Here is a 20418-nt window from a genome sequence, read left to right as displayed (position 1 = left end):
TTAGTTTACTTTGTTTGGCGCCTTTAGAAAAATTTTAGGGTCCGTCTGTCAAAATTGGATATCCCAAAATAGTACAAAGGGAGACCCTTTGGGTCGGCAGGGGGTCGAGTCTCTGAGAAGGGGGCGTCCGCCCCCGCTTCTAAATCCGCCCATGGAATAAAGCGCTATTTTTGTTCCACTCTCAAGTTTTCTTTAGAACATATTTTTTTAAACAATTCTGTTATATTAGATTTCCGTGCATAACTGGAATTAAACATTTTAGGAGCTTTGTTTTTTTACCAAATCATTGAAAAAGTCACCAGTTCCCCTTGTTCTCGCATGGTGTATGTTGGGAGCTAAAACTGCCTATAGGTTGGATGATTTTTTTGTTATCCAAAATTATACAAATCTGTGTATTTAGGAGAAATTTTCAATATTATTCCTTATTTTATTGTAAATTTTAATAGAAGTATTCAAAAAAAGTTAAGGGTTTTCATAACAAATTTTGATGAAAATGTTGACATATTACTGCTCTTTGTGGTTTTTTCAAACAAAGATCACATCTCTGAACGTTCAATTTTTGACTTACTTTTCGAGATACCTCGAGAACATAAAAACACTAAGTTTTTTATTGTAAACATATTTCACTTGCAGCCGATCAATTCAGGGCAATCAAGGAGCGCTATATAGTTGATTTTGTGTGGGTTAGGCGTTAGCAATAGCGAAACACTTGGGCTCAAAAACCATTCCAATTTGGACTGGGGCTAGCTGAATGCTACAAAAAAATTTTGGTTCTTAGAAGCGGATTTTAATCCTTTGTGCTGCACATCGAAAAAAAAAATTGAAATAATTTTGATTGATACCAAGTTAGTTGAATCATTCGCCTGCTAAACAAGATAAACTGTCGTTTCAATCAAAATATATTTGCATGGTTCAGAGGAAATTGCCGTCTAAGTTTACGGGAGTTTGCTTTCGAAATTTACTGGATTTTGCTCAGCATGATTTGCGACAAATCATAAGCATAGAAAGACAATTAAGCCGGCAGAAAATGAGTTGAAACCACTCTGCCAAAAAAATCTAAAATTAGATCTACCAAAATGTTCATACGTTTGTCTTAATTGAAATGAATTTTGAGGATAATGCAAAGAAAGGCGACTGCTAGCATAGAAACAAAAATTTTTGAGCGGTAAGTAAGTCGACAAAACTTAGACGGCCACGCCTTGAAGAAAAAAAATATGCAGAAGAAAAACTTTGAGCTTTGAGCATCAAAAAAAATTAAACCTTTCTCCCTCTTTTCGAAAGCTGGAAAAAAAACATGAATAATAAAAAAGAATTATAAAAATCGAAATTCTTAAAATTGGGACCACTGAGAAGCATCAATTTTGAATATAGCACGTATTTAAAATGCTAAATTTTAAACGCAAATCCGACCAAAATTATTGTTCCGACTTTCGAGGAAAACGGAATATTTATGCTCGGTGTGATTTTTTATTCAGTCGAATTTCGCCGATCGAAATAAAAGTTTTCAAAATTTTTTTAATAACCTTATTGAAGATATTGACTTTTTGATTTGAAATCTTTGAAGATATTCTACCTCTGATTATTTTTTGTAAAGTTCGGGGGGTTTGAAAATTGCTAAATTGGCCATGTTCTGGAATAAATTATGCGCTCTTTTAAGAGTTTTTTCATAATGGTGAGAGCGTAACGCGAATTATTTATGCGTGGTGAATTATCCCGGCACAACAAAATTGTTCCAAATTGAATTGAGGCTAGATATTTGGTCGTATTAATTTCGTACGACTCAAAATTTTACGCTTTGATATTGTCCAAAATTTATAGGTTTTCAATATTTTCTTTTCACAAATTTATTCGATATGAATACAGGAACAGTCGGAACATTCAGGGCTTTGCTCTGGTCTACAAGTAGTTTTGTTTGATCTAAAATAGCTTATGTTGACATCGGAAATCAACTTTCCACTCATTTCAGAGCGTAAAAGCTGTGTTAGAAATTTTTTTTAAGTTAAAAGCACCGTTTTTTTTAAAACCAATTTAGGCGATCAGGCAATAAGCGCGCAATTTTGGCATGAGGTAAAATTTTTCCTAAAGTCCACGCAGACTATGCTTCTCACAAGATTAATAAATAAAACTGAAACCTGCAGTAGAATCATTCGCCTGCTGATCCTCAAGAGGAAAATATTTCTTCAATTTGACAGGAGCTGCTCCCATTCCTCGCACCACTAACAAATGAGTCTTTTCAGTCTCCTCACTCTCCAAATGATGCAGGAACTTCAAATTATCTCCGTAAATGATATAAATTGAATAAGAGAACTCCGAAATTTCATCTCCGGAATCGAGTCCACTTTGGGAGCCTCGAGTTGAGTCACTTCTACGAAAGCGGGGCTTTTTGAATTTCTCTTCGCCGGCTTTTCTCGTGACTTTTTCAGTGATGACGGCTTCATTGAGACACTTCAATAACATACCTAGCCAAAGCAGGCATGCTTGATGTGCAAGGCTATGATTTTGTTAGCCATTTTGAAAGAACAAACTTTTAGAGACTGGTTTTAGTAAATATGCCTTCAAAACAAAAAATAATCGTTTTCTGTGCCAGTTCAGAAAGTTGCGACGCTCTACCTTGATGCACACCAAAGGCGATATCTTTCAATGTTTTCAAAAATAACTTTTTGCGTTATCCGCTCTCTGAATTTAAGAATCAAAACTTGGGGCTGTTCTAAGGTTACAGAATGTAGTTACAACCTCAAATATCACTGTTAGAACCTCGAATAACTTCTAGTTAAACTCTAAGTGATTAACCTGTCTTCTAGTGAGTAATAATACATTCTCTGCATAAAGCGTCACTTGGTAGGAATTCATAATACGATATTGACTTTTTGTCTGACCAGCTTCTCCCATTTTCTAGAATCACAATATGCGCCAGACAAAGACAAAAACTTAGAATAGTTGCTCAAAAAGCGAACAGTTTAGCAAGTTTCTCAAAACTTGAAAACAAGACTTTGTTTTTAGTATAAGGATTTGCGGAGTTTTGTAGAGCTCAGCAAACTAAGAAACTAAAACGGCCAAATAAAAAGCAGATCGACAAAATCCTCCTTCCTCCCCTCCCGCTAATGTCTTAGTTGCGCGCGTATACGGTTTGAGTTTTTTTTTAGCTTCAAGAGGGTATCATACTTAATCACTCACCCTTTTCATCATTCGGCAACAGGCTGCCTCGGCGAGACAGTTCATCAAAATTAGACCCATGTATAACTTCGAACACACAGTTTGGCCGCTTAATCGTCAGTCGGAACAAGTCAAGAACACGCTGTCTACAAGGCAAAGGTAATGTTCTGTTGCATTCGAACAGTTTAATGAGTAATGGTTTTTCAAGTTGACTTGAAACTTCGGGGTTGCAAAAATCTGCCTCGCAATATTGAACACTCATTGAACCATAAGTACAAAACGAGCTTCTTTTGTAAGCAAGTGGTCAACTGTAATCTTTGTTTAGCTTGAGTTATAAAAAAACATCATCTAGCAAACATTAGTTAAATGACAAAAACAAATTGTGAATCCAATTACGAACTTGAGCTCATAAGTTAGACTCGCTGAATATTGATAACATTTGATTAAGGCGTACTCAAATATCCTAAAAAGTTTTTGAGACAATTCCGGTTCTCGTTACCACGATAGCTCACAACAGAATCAATTAAGGTAGCCGGTTGCTGTGCATGTAGCACAGAGTTTTCCCATCACCATGATTTATGTTACGTAATTCAAAATTAATGGAAACTTGAAGAAAAAAATTTTTTTGGTAAATTTGTTGTTTTAACCCTAGGAGCATTCCTCGAGGTAGTCAAAAACAAGAAAAAAAATATACCCTACGCCATAATTTTTTTTACGCCGTAGAACAACCTTATGCCATAGAACACCAACTAGAAAAAAGAAAACTTTCTCAAAAGCAAAAACGCGCGACGAAAACTAGCCAAAGATGACAGTTCTCTTTGATAAATCTAGCTGTGTTTTGCATCCCCGTTAACTATTCATGTCGAGTCATTCGCTAAGCCATAGCCACAATGCGTTAAAATTTGTAGTCAAGGTCCCATTTTTTGAGATTTCACATTATCTCGTTGGTGTTCCGACCATTGAAAATGAGGACGAACTTTGTATACGGTGTTTGAATTCTTATTTTCCACAAAAAACCCGGTACCACAAATAATCATTGGATTGGGTCGAGTTATACATCATATTAAAAACCTTTCAGTCGTGATTCAAACGAAATTAAATCTTTTTAAAAAATTTTCTCGGAGTTGAGAAAATATGGTTGGAAATTTTAGCGATTTAGTCTTATTTCGAGCGAGTAGCGCCATTGAGTAACGTTCATTATAAAAAAAACTGATCTTTAGGTTCAGATACATTAAATTTTCTTAGCGGAAAACTTCATTTCAAAATTTTTTAAGCGCCTCCTTGGCAATAAAAACTTCTCAAAAGACAAAAAAAGTTGACTTACTTTTCGAGACATCTCGAGAACATAAAAACACTAAGTTTTTTATTGTAAACATATTTCACTTGCAGCCGATCAATTCAGGGCAATCAAGGAGCGCTATATAGTTGATTTTGTGTGGGTTAGGCGTTAGCAATAGCGAAACACTAGGGCTCAAAACCCATTCCAATTTGGACTGGGGCTAGCTGATTGCTACAAAAAAATTTTGGTTCTTAGAAGCGGATTTTAATCCTTTGTGCTGCAAGTAGTATGCATATAGTGCGTTAGGATCGGGGGGGGGGGTTGTCATACATGGATGACCATTAGGTATAAATCATAATGGTCACCATGTATTAAATGATCAGCAATGGTCACCATGTAAAAATCCTAATTGTCACCATGTACAATTTTATACCTAATGGTCACTATGTAATAATCCTAATTGTCACCATGTTTAATTTTATACCTAATAGTCCTCATGTAAAACTTCGGTATAATATTGAGTATTCCCACTGAACGTTGTGGAAACGGGAATGGAATTAATTTTGATCGGTGCATGTTTTCGCTTCTAAAGTTTGGGGGTATTGGTTTGTTTACACGTAAAATGACGTTAAATACCTATTATATGCGACCAAACCATATGGTATATAAGAAAGCACACGATTTTGAAAGCGTAGCTTAACTGTTGGCTGCGGTGAACGATTTCCTTCAAAATTGCATGTTTTATTGCTGAATCTCGAAGAAAGCAAAATTCGTCAAGTGCGGCGGCCACCACCTCTATTTAGGCAAAAATTAATAATCAATTTGACCAAAAAAAGAATGAAAAATTTCGTTCAGCCAAATGAAGGTAAAAACAAAGAAAAATTACGAAACACTGAAAAATGTAAAATAATGAAATTGGCTTGAAAATTTCGACACTACCATTTTCCGTGTCTACAGGAGACTGAAAAAACGTCTAAAATCTATGACAAAAGCTTTGACTTTATAGAAAGGTTGAAAGAGCTAATAAGTTGAAGTGGGTAAAGATCTTGAAAAACGAGAACACTGATGAAAGCCAAAAGTGCCGATTAATTTTGCTGCAGCCATTTCTAAGACTTGCGTATATCACTTTTTATAATAAAAAGAAAACAATTTTCGGGGCTTCTAGAAAACGTTTAGTATTTCCTATTAACTTTTTTGTGCTAACAGAAATTTTGAAAGTATTCATCAAAGCAGACCTAGAAACTGGGGGAAAACTGTTATTTGCGTGCCAATATATAGACAGAACAGAGTAACCATCGAATAAAGCAGGTGAAAACTTATTTGCGACTTTTAAGGAAAGCAGTTATTCAAATTAGAGCAAATTCAATCGGAAAAGACTGAACAGAAACTAAGACAAGTTATGGATACAAACTCAAACCTTGATATGAGTTCGGAGTTATAATTTGAGCATCCCAAAGTTTTGATTTTTCCATAATTTTTAATTTGATACTACAATCTAGTCAACTGTTCTCAGTATCTTCTAATTAGGTTCAAACTGGTTTTTGCAAGAGCTTTCTATTCAAAATTTTGAAGCGCTATCAGTTATTATCATTGATTAACCCTCTGTTCAACAAATTAAATTTCGAGTTTTTTAATAATAACTTGATCTTTTGAATGTTTCCATGATTACGCTATTGTCTCTCAAAATACGGTGGCTTTTTGACCAAAATATTTGATTATTCATCTGCAACTAATTGTGTTATCAAGAATTCAACCTTTCTTTCAATATATCTTTGAGGTGATCACTACTAGCAGTATCAAAACAGTTCGCAACATGATTTTTCTTCGCATTTTTGCATCGATATTTGTCTTCTCTATTAACAAAACATGTCTTCGAAAACCGGTTAGTTGTTTGAATTTTTAAGATAAAAAATCAAGCCTTATCATCAACACTCTACCTGAATCTTCGGATTCCGTCAGGATGATAGCTGTTTCACACTAAACAACGCTTTCACACCAATTTGGCTACAGCACTTTCCGAAAACTTGTAAGTGCCATTTTGTAGTTTCAATGCATTTCGATAAACGTCAATTATGTTGTGTTATCTTACGCTAGAACGACTAACAAAGACATGTTTAATTTGACAATAAAAAGTTTTTTAGACAGTTTTACCTTGAGGAATTAAAATTTTCAGCCTCAATGCAGAAAGACTTGCTATTCATTTCAAAGAAAAAAGGCGTAAGCATTTTGAGCTATTTCATAAAAAGCTCTATCGACTAAATAAATCTTGAATTTTAAAAAAGTGGTACTGACTGTTTATCTGATTACACAATTGCTTCACTTCTAAGGGTTTATAACTTTGATTCAAAATAATGATTTTTCAAATGAAAACCATTAAAAATTTGTGGTTTTTAGAGATTGATCAACCATCCTTCAAATATACAGTACCTGTCACTGAGACTTTGCTCGCTTACCGTCTTCAGCTCTACAAGCCGCATGTCTGCACGATCAAGGATTTTCCTCAATAACAATAAATTTTTTCTAATAAGTTTCTTATCGTAATTTTTACCTCTATGAGCAACAGTTCATCAAACACTTTGGACTCCATGCTGTCTCCAATTGGACTTGTTGTTTGATGCTTCCATTGACAAAATTTTGTGAAAACTTGAAAACTGATCTTTCTTGTTACAATTTTGAAACATGTTTCATAATAATTGACTGCAGATAAATTGAAATTATCAATGCAACATAGGCAACAAAGTGAAATGTTCATAATGAGGATACCTGGAAGATCAAATATTTCGCGGAAAACTTTTTTTAAAAAATTATCAAATTATTTTGCAAATCAAGAAAATGAAAAAAACTGTCATTATAGTGTCATATTGATTATTGTAGAATTTTCGAGAAACCTAAGAAGAAAGATAAGAAAGATTTGGATTGAGTTACATATATACTTTTATATGAAATAAAAAAAAACGATTACAACTAAACTCAAACATATATACTCCACCAAACATATAAAGCTGCATACTTGTAAACATAAAAAACATAAACACATTTTCATAAGTTGCAAACTTAAATGCATACTCATAAGAAACAGTCATGCGTATTTTATTACAAACATACGTTTATTCATACACAATTAATTACTTACATCAGGTTAATCATGCAAACTTACATACAAAAACAATTACGTACACACTTACTGAACACAAACATACATACATACATGTATACATAAGCACAAACTTACATAAACACATACATACAAGCATACATAGATACATACATACAAACTTACATATATACATACATATATAAAGTTACTTAGAGACATTCATACAACCATACGTACAAAATTACATACATATATGCAAAAATACTTCTATAAATACAAACAGTCAAAAATGAAGTCTTACATAAAGGTATGAATACAAATGTACATAGTCTTATTCAGAAGAAGAATGCAAATAAACTACCAGACAAACAAACTTTACATACTTGCTTACATGCTTTTAATCCTGCAAACAATTATACGAAAATTTTGCTTTTACACATGCAAAGATTTTGATTTAATATTTCTGCTGACCTTTACAATAGAACCACCTTTAAACACACAAACCAGCTTAATTTCACTTCACACTTTCAAGACGAATATATACACACATTCAGACAAAAGAGTCAAGCATTAGAGACTGGCATTCATACGTCTTTACATACAATCATATAAACGTGCCTTTCATACTCATATACGGAAATGCATAAGTACTTACCTACAAACAGACATGGTTCGTACTATACAAGCATGCTATGAATCAAGCTAAGACTCAATCATAAGTTTGAACCATTAGCAAACAAGCAAATTCTAAAATAATTTTAAACTGAAAAATATACATTGATACAAAATAATTGCTGGTCTTCATTCACTCAATCAAGCGGACATGCATTCAAGAATTCTTACTTATAAAAAAACATACAAATATACATTTGGAAACATACAAACTTCTAAATACTCAAATGAATGCACACAAATAGTACTTGCATACATGATTAAGTACATTTATACATACAAAAAATTGTACACTTTTACATAGATACATACAGTTTACATAAATAGACACCCACGCAAGTTTTGCTTACATACATGCAAAGATTTCACTTATTAGTTCTGCTGACCTTTAAAATACAAGCACATGTAAACACACAAACCACCTTGCATTCACTTTCAAGAAGACAAATTTATACACACATTCAGACAAAAAGAGACACGTATTACAGACTGGCATTCATATGTCTTTATATAAAATCATATAAACGTGCCTTTCATACTCATATACGAATATGTATAAGTACTTACCTACAAAAAAACATAGAATGTACTTTACAAGCATGCAACTACTCATGTGTACACCCTTTCCGTTTAGACAGACATAAAACTTCAATCATAAGTTTGAACAATTAGCAAACAAGCAAATTCTAAAATAATTTTAAACTGAAAAATATACATTGATACAAAATAATTGCTGGTCTTCATTCACTCAATCAAACGGACTGGCATTTGAGAATTCTTATTTACATAAAAACATACAAATATACATAACTTCTAAATACTCAAATGAATACACACAAACAGTATGTACATATATGATTAATTACAGTTATACATGCAAAAAATTGTACACTTTTACATAGATACATACAGTTTACATAAATAGACACACACGCAAAGTTTGCTTAGATACATGCAAAGATTTTCCTTATTAGTTCTGCTGACCTTTGAAATACAAACACATGTTAACACACAAACCAACTTGCATTCACTTCACACATTCAGACAAAAAGAATCACGCATTACAGACTGGCATTCATACGTCTTTACATACAATCATATAACCGTGCCTTTCATACTGATATACGAATATGCAGAAATACTTGCCTAAAAACATACATTGGTTGAAAAAATATGCTTGTTTTCATTCACTCAATCAAGCGGACATGCAGTTAAGAGTTCCTACTTACATAAAAACATACAAATTTACATAACTTCTAAATACTCAAATGAGTACACACAAACAGTATGTACATATATGATTAATTACAGTTATACACGCAAAAAGTTGTACACTTTTACATAGATACATACAGTTTACATAAATACACACATACGCAAAGCATATGTGCGTACATATATACTATGCCTATAGTATCTTGTCTAACTTTCAAGAAAAACTAGAAACATTAGTAAATTCAAGTTTGGTTATAGTCATTCTTCTAGTTACAATTGTTTTGGTTTACACGCGCATAAGGAAAAAAATTGTACTCATGCTTACAAACACATCAACTTGCATACATACACAAACCTACGTACACACTTTGATTTTTACAATGCCAACGTCGCAAGCAGAGATTTGCAAAGAAATGCCAGCTTTCAGCCAACTCATCTACACCATTTAGCAATGTTGTTCATCTTTGAAAAAATAAAAAAGGGCGATAAACAATTTTTTAATATGTCTGTTGATCTCCCAAACGAATTTTCCAACGGTATCAAACTTCAGCTCAAAATTGACCAGTGAGTCATGAGAAGCGCTTTTAGTGGTCAGAAGAAAAAACCGAGGCTTACTAACTTGCATAACACGGGAAAATTCCAAAACAAATTGTTGAAAGTTTTTTGTTGGACGGTCCGAATAGAGTTTTTTGACAAATCGAAAATTGATTTCAAGTAATTATTTAGTTTTGTTTGGAAAATTTAAGACAGTGGAAATTTTGGTTCGAAAAAAAAAATTTAGCTATTGTTCTAAGAATTGTAATTTTTTTTAGAAAACTTTGTTTTTTGATTCATTTGTTAGTTCTGTAATTTGATATATCTTCAGTTGACGATTATGCTGCAGGTTTAACCGTACACAAAGTTACATTGACTAGAGTTGCACATTATGTTGTTTTCTCGCTAAACCATCGAAACTTTTTTTTTGAAAAACTATATTTGGTTCTGAGAAAGCTATTTAATACAGGTTCAACTGTTCTTTTTTTTTCCATCTTTTTCCCCCGTATTTATGCAATATCGTTAGTTTGAGCTATAGTATCTTAGAAAATATTCTTTCAACTATGAAAACATTAACGGTAAAGAGTATGTTTTAGAGAAAACAAAAGTTGTTCTAACCTGATGTTCAACTCATTTTTTCAGTAATATAGAAAACTCTCAGTAATTTTTAAAATTTGTGCAAAATAAACAACCCAATCTTCTTTTGCGATTTTGAGTTTTCTAGAACGACTATTTTTTAGACATGATTCTAAATGAAACACAAATTTTCTTATAACTTTTGTTCTTTTTGTTTTATTTAATTTGGATTACAAAACAAACAGCTAAACCTTAATAAATTCAACTTAACTATTTGAAAAAAAAAGCAGCACAAAACACAAAACAGACTGAAAATTTTTCAATTGACGCCACGTCTAACAGAGATTGATGCGCTCCGATCCTTTTTCTTGTTTTTTTTGCGAGCAACTGGCGTTTACATTTGGCTAATACCAGTTGTCTGCCTACTGCACCAAGGGCTCACTGTTAGACTGATTTCTGCAACGAGAGTAACAAGATGAAGCTGGTGGCTCCATTTCCAGGCCGACTTGGGCCTCTCGACTTCCTGGGAAGATCCAAACTGTCTCTACGAAAGAGGAATGCGCTCATGTGGAGATGAGTAAATCTAGATCCTTGATTAGCATAACTTTTGCTACTTGCGCTGAATCGATGATATAAACTCCGATGATCAAAAAATTATCTTTTCTGATGGCCTTTTAAACTATATTTAACTATATTTTTAAAAGATATAAATGCAATAAGATAACCTAAATGGAAAATATGTAATTTAGAGTGATCTTATTATCATTATTTGAATTTAATTGTTGTCTAATAAGGGAAAAAATCTCCAGGAGCAGTCTTGTTAAAAATAGTACGTTCTTGAGCGGAATCAGTCAAAACTTACACATACAGTTTTTTAAAGTTTTGCGGTAACGGAGAGCAAACATTGAATTGAAACGGGTAAAATTATGAATGAAATGATGAAAGCACGCGCCTGCAGAGGCATTGTTATTGCGCTAAAAACAGAACAAGTCTTAACATGAATTGGAAATGAAATAGCTGAGAAATGCTTTGTTTTGTCATAATCAAGACCACATGTCATAATCAAGACCACAATTTTATCGACTCTTCATCAAATTGAACAGTTTTGGACAAGTAATAAAACGCAGCATAGTTTTGGGCTCACTTTCATATCTTCTATTCAGCGGCTAATCTAAAATGAACACATAAATTTCCTTATGTTTGATTGAGATTTATGATTGGGTATAGATGTCAGTCCACAACCAGAAAGTTTTTCAAAAAGAAACCCTTTACATTTTAACCTGATTTAGTCTAACCAGAATTCGTTTATCTGCTGGGAAATTTATCCAATTCGGCTACGCTGTGTATGATCTATCACTGGCTGATAAGCGAATGGTTCGAATAAACTAGAAATTATGTACATAAGTCCGTGTTTGATTTTTTACGCGTGTTTATCGGTATGTGTAATTGTTAATTTTTATGTATATATGTTCAGAAGTGTAATAATAGCTAGGAGTTAAGCCACAAGTCAAATTCAATATAGCTTTAGTTCAAGATTAGTCGAGATTTTCTAGAACATTTTACTAGGTGTTGTATCTGTACTATGTTCAACCAGATACTACAAAGTAATATTCTTATGTGTAAATTGTGTGCATTGCATGATTGATATTTACATGCTTTACGGTTTGCTTGTATTGGAAATGTTATTTCAGAAAAGATGTACAAGCATGTTGTTCCAAAACGTTTTCGAATCAATTTAGGATAAAAAATTGTAATTGGAAATAAAATTCGATGTCAAAATCAATCCAAATTCTTCGTCTTATTTCTCTTCATTATTCTAGATTGTTTCAACAGATGCTAAGTGGGTACAGATTATCAATCAGATTTGGATACGTAAAATTAGTGCGTGTAGATAGGCATTTTCATCAATTTTTACTTGTAAATGTAAGCACGATTAATGTCTACTTTGTATGTTTTTGGTTATATACATTTGTTTATAATGATTCATATGAATAAAATCACTTATGCGATCAAAAGTGTGCCATCAGAAATGCCACTTTAATTAGAAAAACAATTCATCTCAAAGTTTTTTGCTGCTCTTGATTTCTGAATAGTTCACCACATACTAAAAATTACCAGATACAACATTAAAACGTATTTCTATGGCTACATAGACATATAGTGTGTGATTTAGTTTTACAAAACTTATCATTAATTTCTTAACCTGTAACATAATCCTACTCGATGTTGATAATCTGGCAACACGTTGGTCTTACTGTTGTTGTCAATATCAATTTTGCTTAAAATTTTATCTGTTAAACAAGGCTAGAACTTATATACATGCCTTTTATTAGCATGTTTTATTTTTTTTTTTCATTTTTTTTTATCTTTGATAAATCATATGTTTGCACGTTTCGCCCAAAATGCACACATAAGCTGCAGTTGTTAACTTAAATGCAATCAATGTTCGCGAAATTTTGCCACATAGAGTTTCAAAAATTTTTACTCAATTATTTATCTATCAAATTAAAATTTTCAAAATTCGCTCGATAATCCTTAAAATTTTCTGTTCCAATCTTGACCTGGCCTCATCCGGTAAAACATTGTTTTTATTGTTGGGATGATAGTTAAGCCATACCTACTGCACCAGTGAGAGGCGTTGCTCGTCGCTACTCTCCTCAGAACGCCCCTCACTGGTGTGGTCGGTATGGCTTAACTATCATCCCAACAATAAAAACAATGTTTTACCGGATGAGGCCAGGTCAAGATTGGAACAGAAAATTTTAAGGATTATCGAGCGAATTTTGAAAATTTTAATTTGATAGATAAATAATTGAGTAAAAATTTTTGAAACTCTATGTGGCAAAATTTCGCGAACATTGATTGCATTTAAGTTAACAACTGCAGCTTATGTGTGCATTTTGGGCGAAACGTGCAATCGTATGATTTATCAAAGATAAAAAAAACTGAAAAAAAATAGAACCTGCTAATGAAGGGCATGTATATAAGTTCTAGCCTTGTTTAACAGATAAAATTTTTAGCAAAATTGATATTGACAACAACAGTAAGACCAACGTGTTGCCAGATTATCAACATCGAGTAGGATTATGTTACAGGTTAAGAAATTAATGATAGTTTTTGATAAACTAAATCACACACTATATGTCTATGTAGCCATAGAAATACGTTTTAATGTTGTATCTGGTAATTTTTAGTATGTGGTGAACTATTCAGAAATCAAGAGCAGCAAAAAACTTTGAGATGAATTGTTTTTCTAATTAAAGTGGCATTTCTGATGGCATACTTTTGATCGCATAAGTGATTTTTACATATAAATCATTATAAACAAATGTATATAACCAAAAACATACAAAGTAGACATTAATCGTGCTCACATTTACAAATAAAAATTGATTAAAATGCCTATCTACACGCACTATTTTACGTATCCAAAACTGATTGATAATCTGTACCCACTTAGCATCCTGTGAAACAATCTAGAATAATGAAGAGAAATAAAAAAGAAGAATTTGGATTGATTTTGACATCGAATTTTATTTCCAATTACAATTATTTATCCTAAATTGATTCGAAAACGTTTCGGAACAACATGCTTGTACATCTTTTCTGATATAACATTACCAATACAAGCAAACCGTAAAGCATGTAAATATCTATCATGCAATGCACACAATTTACACATAATTATAATACTTTGTAGTATCTGGTTGAACATAGTACAGATACAACACCTAGTAAAATGTTCTAGAAAATCTCGACTAATCTAGAACTAAAGCTACCTTGAAATTGATTTATGGCTTAACTCTTAGCTATTGTTACACTTCTGAACATATATACATAAAAATTAACAATTACACATACCGATAAACACGCGTAAAAAATCAAACACGGACTTATTTACATAATTTCTAGTTTACTCGAACCATTCGCTTATCAGCCAGTGATAGATCATACACAGCGTAGCCAAATTGGATAAGTTTCCCAGCAGATAAACGAACTCTGGTTAGACTAAATCAGGTTGAAATGTAAAGGGTTTCTTTTTGAAAAACTTTCTGGTTGTGGACTGACATCTATACCCAATCATAAATCTCAATCAAACATAAAGAAATTTATGTGTTCATTTTAGATTAGCCGCTGAATACAAGATATGAAAGTGAGCCCAAAACTATGCTGCGTTTTATTACTTGTCCGAAACTGTTCAATTTGATGAAGAGTCGATAAAATTATTATCAAAATTTAGAACAGATGTGGTCTTGATTATACAAAACAAAGCATTTGTCAGCTATTTCATTTCCAATTCATGATAAGACTTGTTATGTTTTTAGCGCAATAACAACGCCTCTGCAGGCGCGTGCTTTCATCATTTCATTCATAATGTTACCCGTTTCAATTCAATGTTTGCTCTCCGTTACCGCAAAACTTTAAAAAACTGTATGTGTAAGTTTTGACTGATTCCGCTCAAGAACGTACTATTTTTGACAAGACTGTTCCTGGAGATTTTTTTTCCTTATTAGACAACAATTAAATTCAAATAATGATAATGAGATCACTCTAAATTACATATTTTCCATTTAGGTTATCTTATTGCATTTATATCTTTTAAAAATATAGTTAATTATGGTTTAAAAGGCCATCAGAAAAGATAATTTTTTGATCATCGGAGTTTATATCATCGATTCAGCGCAAATAGCAAAAGTTATGCTAATCAAGGATCTAGATTTACTCATCTCCTTATGAGCCCATTACAGTTTGGATCTTCCCAAGAAGTCGAGAGGCCCAAGTCGGCCTGGAAATGGAGCCACCAGCTTCATCTTGTTACTCTCGTTGCAGAAATCAGTCTAACAGTGAGCCCTTGGTGCAGTAGGCAGACAACCGGTATTAGCCAAATGTAAACGCCAGTTGCTCGCAAAAAAAAACAAGAAAAAGGATCGGAACGCATCAATCTCTGTTATACGTGGCGTCAATTGAAAAAATTTCAGTCTGTTTTGTGTTTTGTGCTGCTTTTTTTTCAAATAATTAAGTTGAATTTCTTAATGTTTAGCTGTTTGTTTTGTAATCCAAATTAAATAAAACAAAAAGAACAAAAGTTTTTTTTCGCTCCTAATTCTTTAAAATTATAAGAAATTTTGTGTTTCATTTAGAATCATGTCTAAAAAACAGTCGTTCTAGAAAATTCAAAATCGCAAAAGAAGTTTGGGTTGTTTATTTTGCACAAATTTTAAAATTTACTGAAAGTTTTCTGCATTACTGAAAAAATGAGCTGAACATCAGCTTAGAACAACTTTTGTTTTCTCTAAAACATACCCTTTACCGTTAATGTTTTCATAGTTGAAAGATTTTTTTCTAAGATACTATAGCTCAAACTAACGATATTGCATAAATACGGGGGGAAAAGATGAAAAAAAAAGAACAGTTGAACCTGTATTAAATAGCTTTCTCAGAACCAAATATAGTTTTTCAAAAAAAAAGTTTTGATGGTTTAGCGAGAAAACAACATAATGTGCAACTCTAGTCAATGTAACTTTGTGTACGGTTAAACCTGCAGCCTAATTGTCAACTGAAGATATATCAAATTACAGAACTAACAAATGAATCAAAAAACAAAGTTTTCTAAAAAAGATTACAATTCTTAGAACAATAGCTAAATTTTTTTTTTCGAACCAAAATTTCCACTGTCTTAAATTTTCCGTACAAAACTAAATAATTACTTGAAATCATTTTTCGATATGTCAAAAAACTCTATTCGGACCGTCCAACAAAAAACTTTCAACAATTTGTTTTGGAATTTTCCCGTGTTATGCAAATTAGTAAGCCTCGCTTTTTTCTTCTGACCACTAAAAGCGCTTCTCATGACTCACTGGTCAATTTTGAGTTGACTTTGATACCGTTGGAGAATTCGTTTGGGAGATCAACAGACATATTAAAAAATTGTTTATCGCCCTTTTTTATTTTTCCAAAGATGAACAACATTGCTAAATGGTGTAGATGATTTGGCTGAAAGCTGGCATTTCTTTGCAAATCTCTGCTTGCGACGTTGGCATTGTAAAAATCAAAGTGTGTACGTAGGTTTGACTGTATTTGAATATATTCATACGTAAAACTGTAAGTAGGAACTCTTATGTAAGTAGGAACTCTTGACTGCATGTCCGCTTGATTGAGTGAATGAATACAAGCATATTTTTTCAACCAATGTATGTTTTTAGGCAAGTATTTCTGCATATTCGAATATCAGTATGAAAGGCACGGTTATATGATTGTATGTAAAGACGTATGAATGCCAGTCTGTAAACCGTGATTCTTTTTGTCTGAATGAGTGAAGAGAATGCAAGTTGGTTTGTGTGTTAACATGTGTTTGTATTTCAAAGGTCAGCAGAACTAATAAGTAAAATCTTTGCATGTATGTAAGCAAGATTTGCGTTTGCGTGTGTATCTATTTATGTAAACTGTATGTATCTATGTAAAAGTGTACCATTTTTTGCATGTATAACTAAAATTAATCATATATGTACATACTGTTTGTGTGTATTCAATTGAGTATTTAGAAGTTATGTATATTTGTATGTTTTTCTGTAAATAAGAATTCTCGAATGCCAGTCCGTTTGATTGAGTGAATGAAGACCAGCAATTGTTTTGTATCAATGTATGTTTTTCAGTTTAAAAGCATTTAAAAGTTAGCTGGTTTGCAAATTGTACAAACTTATGATTGAAGTTTTATGTCTGTCTAAACGGAAAGTGTGTACACATGAGTAGTTGCATGCTTGTAAAGTACATTCCATGTCTTTTTGTAGGTAACTCTTATACATATTCGTATATGAGTATGAAAGGCACGTTTATATGATTTTATGTAAAGACATATGAATGCCAGTCTGTAATACGTGATTCTTTTTGTCTGAATGTGTGTATAAATTTGTCTTCTTGAAAGTGAATGCAAGGTGGTTTGTGTGTTTACATGTGCTTGTATTTTAAAGGTCAGCAGAACTAATAAGTGAAATCTTTGCATGTATGTAAGCAAAACTTGCGTGTGTGTCTATTTATGTAAACTGTATGTATCTATGTAAAAGTGTACAATTTTTTGCATGTATAAATGTAATTAATCATATATGTACACACTGTTTGTGTGTATTCATTTGAGTATTTAGAAGTTATGTATATTTGTATGTTTTTATGTAAATAAGAATTCTCGAATGCCAGTCCGTTTGATTGAGTGAATGAAGACCAGCAATTGTTTTGTATCAATGTATATTTTTCAGTTTACAATTATTTTAGAATTTGCTTGTTTGCTAATTGTTCAAACTTATGATTGAAGTTTTATGTCTGTCTAAACGGAAAGGGTGTACACATGAGTAGTTGCATGCTTGTAAAGTAAATTCTATGTCTTTTTGTAGGTAAGTACTTATACATATTCGTATATGAGTATGAAAGGCACGTTTATATGATTTTGTGTAAAGACATATGAATGCCAGTCTGTAATACGTGATTCTTTTTGTCTGAATGTGTGTATAAATTTGTCTTCTTGAAAGTGAATGCAAGGTGGTTTGTGTGTTTACATGTGCTTGTATTTTAAAGGTCAGCAGAACTAATAAGTGAAATCTTTGCATGTATGTAAGCAAAACTTGCGTGTGTGTCTATTTATGTAAACTGTATGTATCTATGTAAAAGTGTACAATTTTTTGCATGTATAACTGTAATTAATCATATATGTACATACTGTTTGTGTGTATTCATTTGAGTATTTAGAAGTTATGTATATTTGTATGTTTTTCTGTAAATAAGAATTCTCGAATGCCAGTCCGTTTGATTGAGTGAATGAAGACCAGCAATTGTTTTGTATCAATGTATGTTTTTCAGTTTAAAAGCATTTAAAAGTTAGCTGGTTTGCAAATTGTAAAAACTTATGATTGAAGTTTTATGTCTGTCTAAACGGAAAGTGTGTACACATGAGTAGTTGCATGCTTTTAAAGTACATTCCATGTCTTTTTGTAGGTAAGTACTTATACATATTCGTATATGAGTATGAAAGGCACGTTTATATGATTTTATGTAAAGACATATGAATGCCAGTCTGTAATACGTGATTCTTTTTGTCTGAATGTGTGAAGAGAATGCAAGTTGGTTTGTGTGTTAACATGTGTTTGTATTTCAAAGGTCAGCAGAACTAATAAGTAAAATCTTTGCATGTATGTAAGCAAACTTTGCGTTTGCGTGTGTATCTATTTATGTAAACTGTATGTATCTATGTAAAAGTGTACCATTTTTTGCATGTATAACTGTAATTAATCATATATGTACATACTGTTTGTGTGTATTCAATTGAGTATTTAGAAGTTATGTATATTTGTATGTTTTTCTTTAAATAAGAATTCTCGAATGCCAGTCCGTTTGATTGAGTGAATGAAGACCAGCAATTGTTTTGTATCAATGTATGTTTTTCAGTTTAAAAGCATTTAAAAGTTAGCTGGTTTGCAAATTGTACAAACTTATGATTGAAGTTTTATGTCTGTCTAAACGGAAAGGGTGTACACATGAGTAGTTGCATGCTTGTAAAGTACATTCTATGTCTTTTTGTAGGTAAGTACTTATACATATTCGTATATGAGTATGAAAGGCACGTTTATATGATTTTGTGTAAAGACATATGAATGCCAGTCTGTAATACGTGATTCTTTTTGTCTGAATGTGTGTATAAATTTGTCTTCTTGAAAGTGAATGCAAGGTGGTTTGTGTGTTTACATGTGCTTGTATTTTAAAGGTCAGCAGAACTAATAAGTGAAATCTTTGCATGTATGTAAGCAAAACTTGCGTGTGTGTCTATTTATGTAAACTGTATGTATCTATGTAAAAGTGTACAATTTTTTGCATGTATAAATGTAATTAATCATATATGTACACACTGTTTGTGTGTATTCATTTGAGTATTTAGAAGTTATGTATATTTGTATGTTTTTATGTAAATAAGAATTCTCAAATGCCAGTCCGTTTGATTGAGTGAATGAAGACCAGCAATTATTTTGTATCAATGTATATTTTTCAGTTTAAAATTATTTTAGAATTTGCTTGTTTGCTAATTGTTCAAACTTATGATTGAAGTTTTATGTCTGTCTAAACGGAAAGGGTGTACACATGAGTAGTTGCATGCTTGTAAAGTACATTCTATGTTTTTTTGTAGGTAAGTACTTATACATATTCGTATATGAGTATGAAAGGCACGTTTATATGATTTTATATAAAGACATATGAATGCCAGTCTGTAATACGTGTCTCTTTTTGTCTGAATGTGTGTATAAATTTGTCTTCTTGAAAGTGAATGCAAGGTGGTTTGTGTGTTTACATGTGCTTGTATTTTAAAGGTCAGCAGAACTAATAAGTGAAATATTTGCATGTATGTAAGCAAAACTTGCGTGTGTGTCTATTTATGTAAACTGTATGTATCTATGTAAAAGTGTACAATTTTTTGCATGTATAACTGTAATTAATCATATATATACATACTGTTTGTGTGTATTCATTTGAGTATTTAGAAGTTATGTATATTTGTATGTTTTTATGTAAATAAGAATTCTCGAATGCCAGTCCGTTTGATTGAGTGAATGAAGACCAGCAATTGTTTTGTATCAATGTATATTTTTCAGTTCAAAAGCTTTTAAAATCTAGCTGGTTTGCAAATTATACAAACTTATGATTGAAGTTTTATGTCTGTCTAAACGGAAAGTGTGTACACATGAGTAGTTGCATGCTTGTTAAGTACATTTTATGTCTTTTTGTAGGTAAGTACTTATACATATTCGTATATGAGTATGAAAGACACGTTTATATGATTTTATGTAAAGACATATGAATGCCAGTCTGTAATACGTGATTCTTTTTGTCTGAATGTGTGAAGAGAATGCAAGTT

At 32.1% G+C, this 20418-nt stretch overlaps 3 protein-coding genes across 6 annotated transcripts in view; 1 reads left to right on the top strand and 2 right to left on the bottom strand.

Annotated features, from left to right (window-relative positions):
• LOC134840178 (transient receptor potential cation channel subfamily M member 1-like) overlaps nucleotides 1-2360 on the bottom strand; it is a 54213-nt gene extending 51853 nt beyond the window's left edge. Inside the window, exon 1 of the mRNA XM_063855891.1 lies at nucleotides 2133-2360. Within this exon, the coding sequence (XP_063711961.1) occupies nucleotides 2133-2205 (73 nt within the window). The 5' untranslated portion in view covers nucleotides 2206-2360. The remainder of the gene's footprint in view (nucleotides 1-2132) is intronic.
• LOC134839138 (transcription factor Dp-1-like) overlaps nucleotides 1-20418 on the top strand; it is a 367543-nt gene that overhangs the window by 119294 nt on the left and 227831 nt on the right. The gene's annotated exons all lie outside the window — the stretch shown is intronic.
• The window catches only part of LOC134839139 (septin-2-like), a 411571-nt gene that overhangs the window by 338240 nt on the left and 52913 nt on the right, over nucleotides 1-20418 (bottom strand). The window lies entirely within an intron of this gene.

This window comes from Symsagittifera roscoffensis, chromosome 2, assembly GCF_963678635.1.
Source record: "Symsagittifera roscoffensis chromosome 2, txSymRosc1.1, whole genome shotgun sequence".
In the NCBI taxonomy this organism is placed as follows: Eukaryota; Metazoa; Xenacoelomorpha; order Acoela; family Convolutidae; genus Symsagittifera; species Symsagittifera roscoffensis.
This window is presented reverse-complemented; position numbering and strand designations above follow the sequence as displayed.